Raw genomic sequence first — 19206 nt, forward strand, 5'->3', positions numbered from 1 at the left:
TGGGCTTTGACTGCAGCTAGCCACTTGGTAAAAACACATGGTGCCGATTGTATCCCGAATGGAAGTACCTTGTACTGGTTGTGGGTTCCGTTGTGCAGAAACCTGAGATTATTTCCATGTTTTTTGTTCATCTGTATGTGCAAATAGGCGTCCTTGAGGTCTATTGTTGCCTTGTAATCCCCTTTTTGGAGTTGTGGGAGTTGTTCTTTCATGTAGAGTCGTTTTTAAGTGTTGTGTTAAAATGAATTTGTTTATGAACCTTAGGTCCAGGATTGGTCTTTGTGATAAATCCTGTTTCGGAACTAGGAAATACAGTGAGTAATTTCCTTTCCAGAGTGTTTCTCTTGAAACCAATTTGATTGCTTGTTTTTGAAGAAGGTCTTTGATTTCTGCATTTAACTGTTTAAGTTTTGATTTGAGGAACTTCTTTTTCTTTGGTGGGTTTGCAGGTGGTGTTTTGGTTCGTTTTATGCAATATCCATATTTTACCAGATTTAAAATCCATTTGTCTGTGGTGATTTTTCTCCACTGATGATGGTATTGTGCAATCCGTCCTCCCACTGGTGTTGTGTGTGGGTCCCTGTCTGTGACAAAGTCAATTAGAGCCATTTCCTCTTCCTCTTGAGCTCTGGCCTCTGCCTCTGCATCTACCGCGAAAGGGCAGCTTGGGCTGTTGCTGCCAACCTTAGTATCCTGTTTGCTGGCTTGTTTGCTGGCCACTTCCCTGTCCTTTTTGGTGGTGTGACATTTGCTGCCCCCGTGCAAATGCTCCTCTTCCTGTGGGTTTTCTGCTGTTAAACCCAACTCTTTTGAAGGTTCCTCTTTGCTGTAGAGCTCCCATTGCTCTTGCAGTCCTGTTATCCTTTTCTATTTGTTGGAGTGATTCGTCCACCTCCTTTGCAAATAGTGCCCCCCCCCTGTGAAAGGTCTGTAAATGATGGATGTTTGAACCTCTTGTTTAAAACCAGAACTTCTTAGCCAGGAATGTCTTCTCAAGGTTGTACCTGTGCACATTTGCCTGCTGGCAGTGTCTGCTGCATCCAGGGCAGATAAGGCATGTGTTAGCGATGTTTCTGCCTTCCTGGACAAGAGATTTACCTCTCTTTTTGTCCTCCTCTGAGATTTTGTTGATGAGTTCTTCGATCTCATCCCATTGCTGGTGTCCGTCTCTGTTTAGTAGGGCATTAGGGTTCGCAATGCGCCACTGCGTCTCTGCCTCCTTCTCCATCTTCCTGCCCACCATATCCTTTTGTTTGCTTTCCTTTTCTGGTGGTGGTCCACTGTTAGAGATGGTATTTGCTCTTCTCCTGGCAGTGGTAATGATGATGGAGTCAGGTACAGTAAATAAATATAAATCGTAAATCATACGTTCTTATATAGCGCCTTTCAGCGTAAGGTCTCAAGGCGCTTGCTTTGGGAACCCGTCCTGGCTTTTTCCTGCGAGATAACCCCTACTGGGCATCTCTAAGGTGAAAGCCAGGCATCCCATCGTGGTGGGGCCGTAGTGGAGATTAAGCAAGCTATTGCCCAGAGTTGCAGAGTTTGAACCCATGATTCGAGTAGGCACCGAGGCGAGAATTATCGAGTCCGTGGACATTTTGAGCTTAAGACCCTGCCGCTTCGGGGATTGAACCCTGGTCCCGGGTCTGACCTCTGTGTCCGGGTCTGCCTCCTCTAACCGGTGAGCCACACTTCTCCAGTGTTCCCCTGAATATATTTTGGGTCCTTGGAGGAGGTTTTGTACTTCTTCTCGACCCTGGGTGTAACTCCTTTGCTTGAGGCTGGTTCTTTAAAGGCCTACTTGCCTTGATCTACAATGCTTGGCAGCATTGGCAAGTATTGAGTTCCCTTATTGACTGTGGCTAATGTTTCCAAAAGGAAACATATGTCGCCTTTTTCGTATTCTGCCCTTTTAACCAGTCTGTTGTAGAAGGCTAAATCATCTGGTGGAGAAGCCTTCGAGGGATAGCAGGAAATTTCCTCTTTGGGGATTTCGGTTTCGAGGTCATTCCATGTATCCTCGAAATCCTCAGATTCATCATCTTCTTCTGGAGCGTCTATGTATTATTCGGGATCTTCCTCATGAGGTTCTGGGGTTGGTGGAGACTTGATATTCTCCTCTTCCTCCCCTTCGGTGTCTTCCACCCCATCTGCGTCGACTTTTTCTTTTTCAGCAGCTGGGATCTTCGGGATTTGGAAGTCCTTCAGCGAGGCGTCGAAATCCTTCTTCTTTTGGAGAAGCATTACCATTTCGGTTTCGAGGCCTTGCTTTTTCTTCTCGACCTCGAGGACTCTCTTGGTGTCTGAGGCCGTAGACATTTGTTTTGTGCTTACACTTGCCTGTTCTTTCGAAGGCGTTGCGCTTCCCTTTGGGGTTTCATGTTCGACCCTCGTCTTTGGTGCCTTGTGCACTTTTCCCTCAACGGTCTCCCTTGGTAGTGTTCCGTGGGGTTCTTTCAATCGCGGCTGGCTCTCGATCACCTTTTTCTTCGGTGTCAGGGCTGCCTTTGGCTGCGCCTTGTTGTTGTGGCCCTTCGGTTCCGACGGATGTTTATGGTGTCTTACCTTCTCCGTTTTCTTCTCAGCCTTATCCAATTGCTTGTGGGGTTTGATTTTTGAAGTCGTCCTCTAGAATCTCGATGTCTGAGCCTTCGTGCATCGATTCTGCCGGGACTTCTTTATCGTCTTCATCACTGGAAAGGCCTAGGCCCTTCGAAGTCAGTGACATCGTTGTGTGGTGGGCTTCCCTCTCCTTTCGGTGTGTCCTGAATGTTTTCGGGTGGAACACCGCGCAGGCCTTTGTGGTCTTTGGGCAGGCAGAAGTTCCACATATTGTGTGGATCACCCTGGGCGAACTTGTGGTGGCACTCGGACAGAACTTGCAGGGGGTATTTTCCATTGCCCTTACCTCCTCATTTGTCGACCCTTGTTGTATTATTGTGTTGTTCTCATAGTTCTGTCCCCCTCTCCAGTATCGGTGTCGATGGACGATGGAGTTTAATTGAAATCTTGTCCTTGTCTTTCTTTTTGGGGGGTTTTTCAATTTTTTTTTCGGAACCTCCCGTATTGCTTTCAGACCCAATGCCGGAAAACAGAATCTGAAGATGGCTACCACTTACAACGACCAACGGGGTGCCGTCCGACATCACACAGGAGACGTACCTGGCACCAAATTGTGGTCGACAATGCCCAAAACAGAAGAAAAACACACAAAAAACAAGAAAACAATGGCTATTCCTAAGCGAATCACTAGATGGCTCAATGATGCACAGCATGTGAATCCAGAAAAGGATTCACGCTGCAAAACTATTACCTTTAAAGTACACCTGCTACTTACATTTTATTTTCCTATTTTGGAATATCACTGCAGGGTTGGTAGTCTGCTGGAACTTGCACTATCCCTTTCTTCGTAACCGCTCTCAGAGGGCCACAAATAGAGACCTGCCTAATTAATATCAATTCAGCAGATTATTTTCAACCTACCTTATATGAAAGGCTGGTTTCAAAACAGGTATACAATGTGCACCCACTATTTGCAACTTGCATGTACATCCGCTGATAAATGCTGTAATAACACAACTCAGAATGTTAATGCTCCTGGTTTTGAGGTCTGTGTGTAACACGCAGCCGGCAAGGTCAAAATCCTGTAACAGAGCTCAGAAGATTATTGCAACAACTGTAAATAACTGTTTTTAAGAAGAGTTGTTAAATTGCCTTTACCTGAGTAGATATGCAAAAACTATTTTGATATGTCCAATAGCGGTTGAATTGACTACTAGTAACAGAATGTGTTAGACCTGGCCCTTTTGGACGGGGTTATGCCCAAACCTTTGGCCTTTTGCCTCCTATTTTTCGTTGGCTATAGGATTCTGGACACTTTACCACTGCTGATCAGTGCCGAAGCGCATATGTTCTCTGTATAAATTATGATATTATTGGTTATCCATGATTGGCATATTTTATTTACTGGTAAGTTCCTAGTAAAGTGCAAAGTGTGTGCCAGGGCCTGTAAATCAAATGCTACCAGTGGGCTTGCAGCACTGGGTGTGACACCCACATGAGTAGCCCTGTACATGTGTCTCTCACCTACCACTGTAGTGTCTGCGCGTGTAGTTTTAAACAGACTGTTGCCCTGGCAAGTGCACCCACTTGCCAGACACTAACCTTCCCTTTCCTTACAAGTAAGGCACCTCTAAGGTGCCCCCACGGACAGGGTGCAGTGTATGTGAAAGGTAGGACATGTACTGGTGTGTGTGACTTGTCCCGATAGTGAAATACTGGCTATTTAGTTTTTCACTTTTGAAAGGCTATCTCTCCCATAGGCTCACATGGGAGTTGCTTTGTAATATGAAGCTACAGAAATGCAGTTTAGGCTCTCTGAACTCAGAATGCACCTTTGGTAAAGGTGATTTTTAAATTCTTTATTTGAAAATGCCACTTTTAGAAAGTGGGCATTTTCTTACTTTACGATCCTGTGTGCCTCTGGCCGTGTAGTCTCTGTCTGGTGTTTGAGTGACAGGAGCTGGGGATGTGCATTCACTTTAGACAGTCACTGGGGGGGGGTTGAGTTGTGCCCTGCCTTGACTGGATGACTCATCGCTGGCTGATTCGATCTAGTCTGCATTTAGAGTGGTGGAAGGAGTTTCACTTGCACCTGAATAGGCTGTGTATCCTTTTCACAATGATGTCTCTACGCAGTGTGGTCATGCTGCACCAGGAGGAAAGGATGGTTTGGACTGGGTTCAGAGACCCTTACAGCAAAGAAAACAATGACAAAATGGGGTATAAGAACTAGAACTAAAACCTCCAGGACTTTAGATTATTTCAAGGAATAAGAGGACCCTGCTGAGAAGACGAGCGGAAGGACTGTGTGAGGAGTGCTGCCTTTTGTATATGAATGGGTGGGTTGGCCTGCAGTTGCCGCTTCTGTTTGTGGTGAAGGAAAAGGATTGACTCGTTTTGCCCTGCTGTGGTATCCTGCTAGTAAAGAATCTCCAAGGGCTTGTTTGTGCTGGCCTCTTGTTGGAATTCTCAGGGATACAAAAGAATTCATGAAAGATCCTTACTGGATCTCAAGGGAAAACCTGCTTGGAAGGAGTGCTGAAAGCTGTGTGAGGAGAGCTGCCCCTGGTGTGTGGGGGGAGGGACGGCCTGAAATTGCTGCTCCTGGCTGGAGCAGGCAGAGGACTGGACTGTTCTGAGCGCAGTGCTTCGAGCGCGTGGAGCACTTAGGGTGCACCTGTCATTTCTAGGGCCAAACCAAGAATAGCCTGTGAGAAGCGCTTCTTATGTACACAGTGTGCCCAGATGCCAATTAGCCATGCAGCAGGATCCCTGTTGAAGTGGCCCTTTGCTTTGTAGAAAGAGCCTCAGCCAGGAAGGCTAAAGTACACAATCGAATCCCTGGTGCGAACCAGCACTGCCAAAGGATCAGGAGCCAGAGCTATGCTGCACAAGCCGCACAGGACCCCTGGGCCGTGCTCCTCTGGCAGGAGCTGGCGCTTCGCATCACACGCCTTGGAGACCTGAAGGATGGCTTCCAGAAGAGTTGTTTTGTTTTGCCTGGGGCACCGTGCTCACTATGCAGGCCGGGCAGGCCTGTTTGGGGGTTGAATGCTTGAGACCGAGGTCTCCTACATGTTCTGGTTAACAGCAGCTGCACTGCGCAATCGCAGGCAGCTGGGGCTTTGTTCAACTTTGGGGGCTTTGCTTTGCTCCTCTGGTCATTACTAGGTGAGCCCAGGAGGAGCACCCGCTGCAGTTTGTCTCGGCGGCTGCGCCTGGTGTCGTGGGCAGCTGCCACTCACTTTTTGGGTCATTGTTTGGCAGGCATTTCGGGGAAGACCACAACAGAGGCCCCTGCTCTATAAGGTTAGAGGATCCCTGAATGGGAGAGGAAGACCATTTAAAGCTGGGCCTTACTGCAAGAGCCACTCAATATGTGCAGTAATGTGCCCATTATGTTTATGACAGGTGCAACCTATAAGTGGTTGCTTTATAGCTCTCACTGGGATGTTATGCCTAAATGTTTTCAGGATGATGTTTATGACATGCAATTTTTAAAAGCCTAATTGGTTTAACTGATAAGAATTGCATTATGGCACCAAACGTAATGTTGTGACAAATGACTAGTGGCCAAGTGATTTGTGTGAGTGTTGCTCAAAAGCTTTACACATTGCCTCTAGGATAAGCCTGACTGCTCTGCCAAGCTACCAAGGGGATGAGCAGGGGTTATCTTGTGTCTGTAACTCTCTTACCCTGCCTAGAGTGGTGGAGTCTACCTGGCTTAGGTGCATACCCCAGCCAACCATAAACCCAATTTCTAACGGAATGCAAAAAAAAAATGCTTGATGAAAAAAATTGTACTGGCAATGGGATTACATGTGAAAGCTTGTGTGAGGTGCAAGTCACAGATGCAATTCCGGAAAGATTCTTTAGTTACTTCAGTGTCTTATATCAGGTCAAAAATTACAAACCCATTAAGATAGCTCAGTCAGGTAATGCATCTGCTTCAAATACAGCGTGAACACTGTATGTCGCAGTTAGAGCGTGGCTTTCTATCTGAAAAAGTCAATACAAAGAGTACTGCACAGGTATTCAACACGAACAGTCATGCAAGATACAGAAAACAACCTGCTCTAAGAAGATTACACAGGAATTTCTTTACCAGGCATTTATGTGTGCGACTGAGCTATTTAACAATGTGTATTTTGCCTTTTGAAAAGAGTTACATTATTTATATCGGGTTTCATTTTTTGAATGTTGCCACATTTATTTTACAACCCCACCTGAAAAAGACATTTCTTCAGGACAGAACAGCTGTGGGTTTTTGACTTCTTATTAACTCAGATATTTTCACCTGCTCCAACTGCCACTTATTTATTAATCCAAACCGGTCATAGGTAAATATTTGGCAAAGATGGTGAATTTAGAATCCCATAAACATTTGAGAAGGTCAGAGTTCGAAGAAACCAGTTTGCACACTTTGTAGAAGGCCAAAATTAAACACTGGCCATGTGACGTTTGCTTGACTGCATACACCAATAAAGAAATTGCTCAAGGCTGAACCATGGAAGGCCTTGTGCTCCAGTCAGAGTATTTTGAAGCAAGTCCTTTTCTTGGTGGGTATCCAGGAAGTGATTCTGAACTTAGTCTTAGTGTTTCCAGCCATAGGAAAATTGAGCTGCTAAGTTTTGTCTTTGGCGATTACTCAAAGTTTAGGCGCGGAGTACCTCTCAGACTCCTCTGCAGTAGTCCATGCGTGTGAGGGCCACTTAAATAACATGTGATTTGCCTTTAGTTTGAATTAGAGGAATTATTTTAAGGCTGTGCAAAACACACACATTTTGTCATAGAATCGAGAAAGATAATTAAGTGTTGAAGATGATTCCTAAACTTCTGATGGAGTTGGGGACGAGGGTAAAAGAAAGACCTGGGAAACTAGTCCAAAATGATGTTATGAAATGACAGAATTGTACCTGACGTGTGAAGTTTGAAAAGACTTATCAAAACTTTAGAAGTAAGATCGATTTTAGTCAAATGTTGTTTCCAGTCGGGGAAGGAGGTTGTTGTGGTCAGCTGGGTCCCATTATCAGATACTTGTATCGCAGATAATGGCAAGTAAGGCACTTATGTTTGTTTGAGTGATTAACATTTACTCGCTTTATAGGTACAATATCTAGTTTCTAGTCATTGAAAGCAGGGTAATTACTTGAAATTGAAACAGGATGATTTTTACGATCTGCTGGTCAGTGGTCAGAAGTGGGCATAAATACATTGTGATAAAAGTTAAATGTATAGTGTGGACTTAACTAAAAAGATGCTTATACATAAAAGGATTTGGAAAATACACATCTCACCTTAATGAGCCAAAACCTGCAAAATAATAATTAATTTATTTTCTTACTGCGGAGTCAGTAAAATGCTCGCCACGTACACTGCTTGGTGATCTGCAGGTCACGAGTTGAATTCCCAATAAGGCAGACTCAGCATTCTATCTTTTATAGCTGAGTAAATTAGGTAATTTTAAATTGGGAAATAGTACCATGTGCTATACACACTGGTTAGAAAATGCATAAAAGTGGCATGAAGTAATATAAATATAAATTATTATTTGTGTTTCACCACAGCAGTTTTTTTTCTTCATGTTTTAGTCAGAACATAAAATTCAAGCCAGACCTTTTGGCGTTGCCAATGCTTTTTGTTTGTATGTGCCAATTTAAGGCTATTTGGCAAAATAAACCCAACAAAGTAAAGCGCGACATAGAACCAAAAGTAAAAAACATAATCGTTCGATATTTTCAGCTTGTGTCAGCATTTATTAAGGGTGTAGTCAGTTTTTTTTTATAACACCATCAAGTTGACATTTTCTTATTTTACTCAGTGCAATGTGCAGTTTAAATTATTTTGCTGACAGTCTCGGACGCACAGATCGACTGGAGCATCCTTACTGTTGACTTGGTGTACTCTTCCGCACCAGTTGAACCTTTCTAGGACTCTTTGTCGGACCGGAGTTCAGGGCTCTCCCGACCCCTCTCATGCTGGGTTTGTGAAAATAGCCTCCCAGGAAGTCATTAGCAGTCATGGAAACAAAAACATTTCACTGTGAAGTTACTGGCTGAAGTCGTTCTCCTTATAGTGAGTGATCGCATATATTTCTAGCAGTTCATGCAGAGCTTTTGAAAGAATCAAAGCCGACCCTGAAATCAATCAAACAGGATTAAGAAAATAGTATTTTTGTTAATTTAATAAATGATAACATTTTGACAGTTGGGCTGCAAATTAGAATTGTCTCTGATGCACCTTAGGCATAACATTCGGGTGAAACCGAAGTAGTTTGTAATGCCCCTGCAATGTAATGTGCGTGGTTCTTAAGTCACAAAGCTGATATGATTTCTAATTAAATCTCTGATGTCATATGCGGGGCTACGGTTAGAATATGGGAATGACATTATGCCCTGGCTAACCTCCAATGGGGTCTTTCACTGTTTCAGATTTCGGATGAGAATCAGCATGTCCCTTCAACTGAAGGACTTTGAGAGAATACTCAAGTCTTTTATAATGATGGCTAGTTAACAATCTTACCCTCTATTTTCTGTGGTGTACATCTATGAATACACATCTTTTGCTGGCATTGCCAGCATGACAGTCCCAATACAGGTAAAGGTGGCTCGCACTCTCCATAAAGAAACGAAAAATCGTTTAAAAGGGATAAAACATGTTGTTACCCAAGTCAATCAAATTCCGAATCACCTCTGAACCAAATGCGCTAGTACAGGTTAAAGTTAATGCACACTGTTAAAGGATTTTATATAATAGTTTAAAATGCATGCTCTAAAGTTAACACTGGCTCTCGAACATAACATAGAAAGTGAAATAGGCCAAAACGCGGAACAAATTTCACAAAATGCTTACATGCATGCAGGTCTCTTGGAACATGGGTGGGTCTTAAACATTCCAACCTTTTAAATAATATAACATTTTAAACAAAGTAACAGCAAAACTCAGTTCAGAGCAAATCAATTAAAATGTACGTGTGGAAATAGGATAAAGGACGGCAAGGATGACCAAACACTTTCGCGCACAATTCACACACTGATGCAAAACACACTCAACGAGCATTTGGACACGTGTCCATGTACACTCCTCTGAGACTGCAGCATATGCAGCACTGATACGTGCCGACCACAGACACATCCCTGTAGCATTTAAATAATCACACTGACTTTGGTGACTTGCCAAGGGGGGCAAAGTGTCAATAGACAATCGTTTTCCCATTTTAAGCCCCATAAGAATTGTCTAAAGGAAATGTCACCTTACTTGAGTGAAAGAACGATCGCAAAATAGGTCTTGGGATGGTGTGAATCCATTCAACAAATATTTAGGTAATGATTAGGATGCTGTTCGGGGGCTTCAAAGAGTTATTGATAAAGATTTCTTAACTACCCCCAAAATATCTTTGCATTGGAAAATAATTCTAGAATCATATTTTTGAAAAATCACCCTTATTTCATGCCAGTTTTTTTCTCCATTGAACGTTGCAGGCTAGATGCATGTGAGTGGCTGTCACTGAAGAAACATTTCTGTGGCGTCAGTCACTTGCGTGTGTGAGGGTTCGCAGATTATCAGTGAGTCACTGTATTGGAAAAAACAAATAATTGCTTTGTACTTGGAAGAATCACCCAGTTTTTCACTTCTCTCAACAGAAGCCATAAATTCCTTACCCATATCATTGAGTTTCAGCTAAGCATCCATCAGTTTGGTTCAAGCTCAGAGTACAAGGTCTAATAATTTTTTCATTCTTGAAAATTTCGTGGCTGTCTTAAATTTCTGATCCACTTGTTATTCTTGTAGTGAGTGTTATTTGGAAGTTCTTTCCACTGTCTGTGCTGCACTGCTAATATATTAGTTCCTCCAACAACACCCTGACAAACCTCAGAATTGGGCATGGCATTACATCCATATAGAGAATGTTTGTTGTGTTAAGATCTTACTAGAAGTTACAGGCATGCAGGCTGCATTCTTCATGCACGGCAGGGTATCGTGTGGTTGAGCACCATGTTCAGCGCATGTTTAGGCGCGCCCCCTGTACATAGCACACTACCTTTTCACACTGTTACATTTGGGGTGTTCCTTGAGGTGTATGGTGGAAAGGGCAGCAGCAAAGTATTTGTATGTCTAATTAACACCAGGAGTTTCAGGAAGGATACATGGAAAAGCCTTATAGTCTATCTTTTCCAAGATGCTGGTGTACTCAGGGAAACCTTTTCAAGGTTCCCAATTGAAGAGGGAAGCAGGGTTTCTCCTATGTTGGCAGTTCCTGTTTAATCTTATATAAAGAGCATTCTACAAGTGATGGATGCATCACAACACATTTGTTCCCTTATTTTTCATTTTATTTACTGGCCATTTGCTACAATTTTCTACCCCTGATTTTTGATTCTTTTTATCTGCAGATTCTGATTGAATTCTAATGAATCCTTCTTTTGTGGTGCTACCCTTTGTCTAATATCATGGAGAGTTTGGTGCCTTGCAATTCTTCCCAGGCCTTGAAAAATCATAAATATGTTATTAGACCTGCAAGTCTAGTAACTTGAATAATCTACTCGATCTAACTTGTAATGTACTTGAGACAAATACTGGTCTCAAATTGTGTGGTCCTGGGCAACTATTTTATTTTATAGAGCTTCCCTTTTCTACATTATCAGAATATTAGAATCTTCAACTATATGAGTTCAGCGTTTCTGCTGTACAACAACTCCTTTTTAGGTTTCGGCCTGGCCGTAGCACTGTGAAGCAGTGCTCCGCCCAGGGCGAAATCTAATGTTAGAGACAGTATGGGGCTTTGTTCCGCCTCTGTCTTCCATTGGCTAGCTCCATAAATGGAGGCCAGCCATTGGAAGAGAGTGGCTGTCAATCATTCTTTCCCCGTCGGAACGCGATTCGGGGGCGTTTCCGTGTCTTTTTTTAAGTCCCGCCCCCCACATCCTCCCTCTTGCGTCCCGTTGTCCATGCCTTCTCGAAGTTCTCCCTCCCGCCCGCCCACTGTCCTGCCTCCCGCCCACTGTCCTGCCTCCTCCCTCCCGCCCACTCCTCTCGCCGTTATCCCGCCGTCAGCCATTTATTTATCCCCCGCCCTCCCTCCTGTTGTCCGTGCCTCCTCCCTCCCGCCCACTGTCCGTGCCTCCTCCCTCCCGCCCCCTCCTGCCGTCAGCGATCCATTTGTTCCTGCGCTCCTGCAGGAAAACAAAATTATTTGTAGGATATTTTATTGCTTGTTTTTTTTCTCGGCCGGTGTCGTCAAGTCTCATCCTTGTTCGCAAGCCCCTTCACCCGAGGCAGCAGTGCTTCCAGCCTACGCACAGTGAGGCGCCGGAGTGGACTTTCCACAGAGCGGAGGCTTAAGCGGCCGTTAGCAAGCTTTGTCCGTTATCAAACTACGGTGTATTAGAGTGCATGGTGCATCACTGCCTTCTATGCTGCAAAAAAGAACCTGAAATTACTTCTAGGTTTTCTTTGTGCAAATGAATACAGGTTTGGTTTACATTTTCCCCATTTACACAGTGAACAGATCGCATTCTTGACAATGGCATGCGGCGTTCCTTGTGCCATTTGATATAGTTCCAGCTGCTCCTGCGTTAATGCATCCCCTGGCTTTGGGAAGCTGCACAGCCTGCCTCTTACCTCATGCGCTGTTGGCCTCCTTCTGTCCTGGCTGACTATGTGTAACATGCACCACACTGTCGGGTTTAATTCCTTTACACTGGGTGGGAGTTTCCATGCTGTTGGCATAATTCGTGATTTTATTCCCCAGGCAGTACTGAGGGGATGTACTCCATAACTGGGAAAGGGCAGGCTTCGACTCGGAAAGCGTCGAGAAACCACGTGGTGCAATTATATGTTACGATCATTCTGGTTTACTACATCGAGGCCGATTCACAAACGTTTTAGGGTACTGGCAGTAGTACTGCTATAGTATTCTTTTACGTTCTATGTCATGCGTTCGAGAATCGCCCAAAAATGGCCAACTCACACTTACGAAAAGTGCGAAGAGAGCACAATCTTTTCTGTTTACGCTTATTGCTTATAAATATCCCTCGAATATTCTCACTTTTATTCCATTTGTAGATACTTTGGGGCCAAGTCACAAAGGCCTGTTAAAGTACATGAAAGTGTCCTAGATGAATACTACTTTACATACTCTTAAAGTTACTTTTGACTATGCCCCATCATGAGTATCTCTGTAAAACTAAACTAAGAAGAGTGTGAATGTTAGAGCTGGGCACCTCCTTAAATTATCAATACTCTTACCGATACTGAGGTTTCTTAACTTGCCCTGCCATATGAGTTACTGGTCTTTTTTCCTCGTAAAACAATGAGCATCTTTTAATTATCTATTTGCAGAGGTTCAGGTGTGTCCCACGTTTCCTTCCACTAGTCTGTACTTTTCAGAATATTCTAACTAGTGCTGTATATACTCATTTTCAACCACATGCCCAGCACGCTACCTGCCACCTATCTTCGTTTCTTTGTCTCTGTGCATCGCACCTCGCTCCATTCACACAGTGCCTGTCTGGGTTTTGACAGCACATGTAAATTGCTAACCATATCCATAGAGTGGGTCTTAAGTCCTCTCCTTTCAACCTGCGGTTTTCTGCTGAAACCTTGGGTATAACGTCTTGGTTCAGACTGACGCTTGCTCTGGGGGCCATCGTAGGCTGAAGTGGTCTGTGATGGGATACACCGGTATGACGTAACATGTACTGGGGTTCTGGTGAGCTGAAGTTGTCGGTGATGTCATGTAGAGCTGTGATAGAACAGGCACTTGGAAACTCTCTTGCTTTTATGGGGGAAGAGGGCTGTGATGGGCTCTGTGTTGAGATACATGTGGAGGTACTCAGGACTCTGGGATATACTGGGGGTTGTGATGGATGAGGCCTGTGATGGGATTACTGACGTACGAGAGGTGTGTACTTCCCACTCTGACGCATGTACTGGGGACTGTGGTTCACTGGAGGGGTCTGTGAAGGGATGAGGCTGAACACGGGACTGTGGCACTTCTACTGGGGCTGTAGCTGCCGGTCACATCACATAGGGTATATTTATAGGAATCATGAGAGATGTGGAAGGGGTGTGTGGTTTTATTATTGGAATAATATTATTATAGTGTTGTGATTTTAGTTTACGGAGGGCTGTGATTTGAGTGTGTGTGCGTGCAATTGTGCCAGTGTATGTACTCGGGATTGTGAGGGATATGTCTGTACTGGGGTTGGTGAGTTATGTACTGTAACTGAAATGTGCTTTAGTTTTTTGGGAGTATAATGAAGGCTCCGGTTTTATGGCATTTGTTTTTTAACATTTCCGTCTGTATTTATCCATAATTATGTTTGGGCCATTGTTATAATTATTTATCCATATTTACTGTATATTTCGGGGATAAATGTGGTTGTAAAATTGTTTCCACATTTATTTAACTGATAAACCTGCACACATACTTCGACGCCTGACGTGTTTTAGAAAATTAAGAGGGCAAACATTACAACACACCCTCTTCTAAATATTCGCATTATATTACACATGTATGCTGGTGAGCACCCAATGTTGGGGGGGGGCTCTGTGTGGGTGTGTGGGGGGGGGCTCGCAGTGTGTGGGGGGGCTCTGTGTGGGTGTGTGCGGGGGGGGCTCTGTGTGTGGCATTTGCGAGAGATTAAGCTATTGGCATTGTAAATGACAATGCCATTTATTTATCTGTTTTCAAAACCAACACATAAATAAAAATTTTGTCATTTAAAATGCCAAAAGCTCTAACTTTTGCAAAGGCGAAACCGTTGCATTGTAAATGCTTATTTTTTTATTCAATAGACTAAACGTTTCCTCCATGTGTAATAATAATTGTGCCCTCTTATAGGATACACAAGACCCCTGACCTGCCCATTAGTTCACTAATAGCATTGTCATAAGTGTGGGGCAGGAATATTTTTTCAGTGCAAATTTTTTTTAAACTCAGTTTTAATAAATATATTACTAAAGCATGATGTGGTCATGCACTGTCATTTACAGACGACTCATTTCCACAAACTAGCCCACTAAAATGCAGTTTTACTGATAATACTATAGAGCGTGCAAACAATGTTTGGAAATTGGGTTCAGCAAAATATTTAGCATTTGCATATCACCGGGTAAAGTGTTCTGATTTGTTTTCATCCTATAAAAATATTTTTTAACCACTCAGAAATACAAAAAAGGTGCCTTCATAACTACTGAAATATATTTTGAAATGTTTGTACAGTTCACTTATTAGCTATTTCAATGTTTTGCTAGAAAAAAGCCTGACATCTTACAGCCTTTCATTTACATGCTTTGCGCAGCACGATTGTTGCACATTTCACTTTACAAAACCCCTAACTTCACAGTAAGAGAAAGAAAAGCAAATGTAGGAAGACAGACTGAATTCTGAACTTTGCCTCTGAATGCAGACTAAATGTGACAAGACAAAAAACATGATTTAAAGGCATCTTTACTGCTCATTCACTTTGTGAGTGAACAGAACAGTTGTTATTTGTCAGCGCGCCAAAATGGGTGAGTAGGCTCTAAAAATAGCTCGCCATGATAAAATCTGACTCGCCATAGCGAGTACATTTCTCGAGGCCTGTTTCTCTACATTAATTTCCATCTACAATCTTGAGCTACAAGATTCCCAAGGATGTTTTTATCGCTATTGCTTTTTTGCTCATTGTTGAGGCCCTCTTAGGGAGTTACGTGATACCTTTCACCTGTAGTACTAAGTATGAGGTAGCTCCATGTCTACAGGGAGGAGTAACTCTTTCTTCAGGCAATTCAGAGGTTATTCAACAAACCTTTACAAGAACACGTTCTTGACAACCGCATGTAATGGGTGTTGGTATGGATTTGAAGTTAGTGAAAAGATGAAGTCCTCTTTGTGGCTTCCTTCTATTTGCTTCTGGAGGGTCTGGTTAGGGAGATTCTATGAGTGGGTGGTTGCACGAGGGGTAGTGACTGGATGCCACTGTAAACATATAGATGTTCTTACAATGAAAACATACAGAATCCAAGCTATGCTTCAGTGGTTGTATAGCTCACCACAGCTGTGAATGTGTAGTTCTTCCTAGGTGTTAAATCATGTAATGTCCACTCAGCTAAAGTTTTGTAGAGGAATGTGAGAATATTAAACTGTACACAATTACCACTAAAAAGCAGACTTTAAAAAAAAATGTTATCTTGTTTAATATATCCAATAATATTAGATAGGTAATGACAGCCATGGTTGCAATTTTGGTATACTCCAGCAAATGCATATGATGTGCATGTTTATTCCTGCTGTGCCAGCTATGCACAGCCTATGGTTTCCTTCAGAGCCTGGCAGTGCAGGTTTAATGGGTACTTGAAGTGGCTGACAGCTATGGCTGCTTTGATAATTATTCCGTAATTTTGGCCTTATACTTGAGTTGAGTAGACAACAGCACAGGCATTTAATGCTGTGATTAACTGCAGATGGATTCACGTGAGGATGGGTCAGACTACAGAGACACAGGCGTGTGTCTTTAGACCTACGTATGTAGGGAGAGAGGGTGGCTAATTGGAGATTATATTGTGGCCTCCGTGGTACTTATGATCCAGTTTAGAGTATGAGAAATGGTTATGTGAGATTAAGACTGCTGTTTGGTGCCGAGGGTGTGTGGGGCCTAAAGGTGTAGTTGTGTGGAGTGAGGCTCAATGGACCGTGCATTAAAATTGTTCTGTCTAGACTTTCATCCCCTGTTTTAATCCTTGCACGGTCCATTGACCCTTATTCCACACATCGACACCTTTAGGCCCCTCAGACCCACAGCACCAAATGGCATTGAATAAAAGATCTCCACCAAAGAGCCCCTCATAAGGAGCCCATCAGGTATTGCAGCGCCAACCTGACAAGGAGCAAGCCCTATGATGAAGCATGATCCCCAGCTGGCTGGGTGTGTGAGGGCCCTAATTCCGAAAGGAGGAATCCCCCTTTCCTCCCACCAATAAGTGAGGACATTCCCTCACTTAGCTGACCGTCCTCCCGTTGCGCTGTTAGGAACTGCATACCTAGTTTGTTTGACTTCATTTGGGCATCTAGGCTGGACTTCAATAAAGCCCACAGTCCCACTTCCTTGGTTAATTTTTGCAATTCCCCTTTACTCTTATGCACAGAATTAATGATAATTCCATGATTATGCCAGCTTGCATAATTAAAAGTAATTCAGGGGGGAAAAATGCTACAGCAAGAGCTCATTTAGGGAGCTTAAGCAGCTGCTTGCTTTACTGTTCATGCTCAATTGCATTTAGCGATATTTTCTTAGCACAAAATACATTCTCGCATCAATTTAGGACATGAGACTGCATTTTGCACCAGGAAACTAGAGCTAAATGCTGGGAGTAAATTAGTGAAAAATACTAGTTCAAGTGCAAATTTAGCGAGCGTGAGCAGTTGCGCACGCTCGCTATTCATATTCAGTTGCATTGAGTATTATTTTGTAGAGGAAAATACATTCTTGCATTCATTTTGGACATAAGGGGGCATTTGTGTTCTAAGAAAATAGCACCAAAAGAAGAATTACTGTTCTTGCATAATTCCAGGTAATATTGCATAATTTTTGGGTAATTCCACATGATTATGCTACACAAAATTAGATGAGTTACAGGAACCTCTAGTACTTTTCTCCGCTGTGTACTCAGCCTAAACCTCTAGATCTTACTTGCTCCTGCCCTTTGGACCATCCTCATCAGCTACTGCACCCCGATTAGCATCTCCTTTTCTGTTTTTTTTTTTACAGCAAATCAGCCTAGAATGATGGGACAGGTGAGTAACACTGCACCTTGACAAGCTCAGAAAGCTTTAGGTTCACCAATTTGTGTCTGCAGATGTTTTATATCTGATGCCTCAGTGTTAATTTAGTTTTTCCTTGCGCATGAAGAATGTTTGTCCTCAGACATTTAGTTCAGCTGATTTATTATTTTATTTGCGTCAGCAGACATTTTCTTCAGAAGGTATCTAACTGTTTTTTTCTTGCATGTGAATGAGAATTCATGCCATCTTCAGTATTAACAATACTTTTTAAAAATCAGAAACACATACCTCGTCCAATTGACTTTGTCGATGACTGTTTCTATATGCGACTATAACACACAGACACATTTCATTTTCTAAGGCATAACTGACTTAACTATAACTTTTCAATTGCCCACTGTTCTGGCCATCAAAGCCAGCTCCAGTCTGCCAATAATACTAGTTTGGCTAGGTGTATAGAGTCTAGCCTGTAACCATTCGGACAATGAAAGCGTGCTGCACAACCACTCTAGTCTTAGATGCACCACATACAAATGCCATACAGCCGAACAGTTAGTGCAAAAGGTTCCATACTCAGATTGGTACGCACAGATCAGCTCTGCAAGATCCAAAGCTCTGCTAGGATTAGTGCCAATTGTCATTGGGACTTACCGATCGTAATGACTGGATGTTGGTTGTTCACTGGAAGGACAGTGATGTTGAGATCGTACACTGGGAGATTAGCATGTAGGGGCACTGGAGGAGGGGGTGGTCCATCGATGCAACAGCTGTCAACAGTGCCCGCCTCCCCATCGGAGACAATTAAAGTCACTGTGTCGGTGCAAGGACTGTGTCCTATTTCACCTCCTGTGGAAGGAAAGTGCAGAACACAGCATTGGCTCCAAATTATTGTTCACTTCTAAATCCTGACAATATTTAACCTTCTTCTTGGAGTATTGAACAAAGAAAGTAGTAAAGCGGAAAGGTGAAATGCATGGCACTATAAGGCAACAGTACAATGAACACATCTCTAGAATTGAAATTATGTTAATCTTTTCAGTGTTTTCCAAACAATTGTTGTCAGTGTATAGTAACTGTCTCACTACAGATGAGCAAGTTACATATATTTGAGTGAGTAGCTGCTTTTTTAATTGTATAGAGCTGCCACGTGAGATATGTTGTGCATCTACCAACAGCTTCTCGCCCCAACTGACATAGGATCCTCTCACAGTATTTCAGGTAGTGCATATAAAGATTCTATACAGGACATCACAACAATGCTAATCAAACCAAACTGGGTCATAAACATTACATTACTTTTTCCCTTGGGAAACATAGTAACAAAACACAACCGAAAAAAGTAATAGTAAAGATAAATGAATAATTAAACAGCAGTTTACATCAGCATTATAAACAATTCTAACAAAAAAAATAAAAAGCAAATAAACCAATGTACAGCAGTATTTTAAAAGCCCAGCAGCATTAAAAAAAATTACAAGAAATGATCAATATTCCAAAGAAACGCCATATAAACCAAAACAAATGGATCATGAACCTCATGCTACTTCCTGATCCAATGAGGAGGATGTCTACCTCGACTGCTCCTGCAAACCTCAAGATTTGAATTTCCCAGCCCCTTGGTATTGCACAAAGTGCCCTTGTTCACAACACTTAATTCAAGTGCCGTGGATTCCTCAGATACTTCCCTGTTCCTTGCTCTCCTTCCACAGTTATGATTGGGCACACCCACACTTCCTGAGCTGGCTTCTTCCTTGGACTTGACTACTCTTGCTACATTCCACCTTGACTACATTCCACCTTGACTACTCTTGCTCTTGCTACATAGAACCAATGACTCTGATCGCATTGCCGCACACTTTGTCCATCACAAACAGTCC

General features: G+C 42.9%; 1 protein-coding gene across 1 annotated transcript in view; it reads right to left on the bottom strand.

Moving 5' to 3' along the window:
• Positions 1-19206, bottom strand: part of LOC147747319 (FRAS1-related extracellular matrix protein 1-like) — a 1022199-nt gene that overhangs the window by 676421 nt on the left and 326572 nt on the right. Inside the window, exon 16 of the mRNA XM_086953165.1 lies at positions 17981-18175. Coding sequence (XP_086809291.1) covers positions 17981-18175 — 195 coding nt within the window. The remainder of the gene's footprint in view (positions 1-17980; positions 18176-19206) is intronic.

The sequence above is a fragment of the Lissotriton vulgaris genome, chromosome 1_1 (genome assembly GCF_964263255.1).
Source record: "Lissotriton vulgaris chromosome 1_1, aLisVul1.2, whole genome shotgun sequence".
Taxonomy (NCBI): domain Eukaryota; kingdom Metazoa; phylum Chordata; class Amphibia; order Caudata; family Salamandridae; genus Lissotriton; species Lissotriton vulgaris.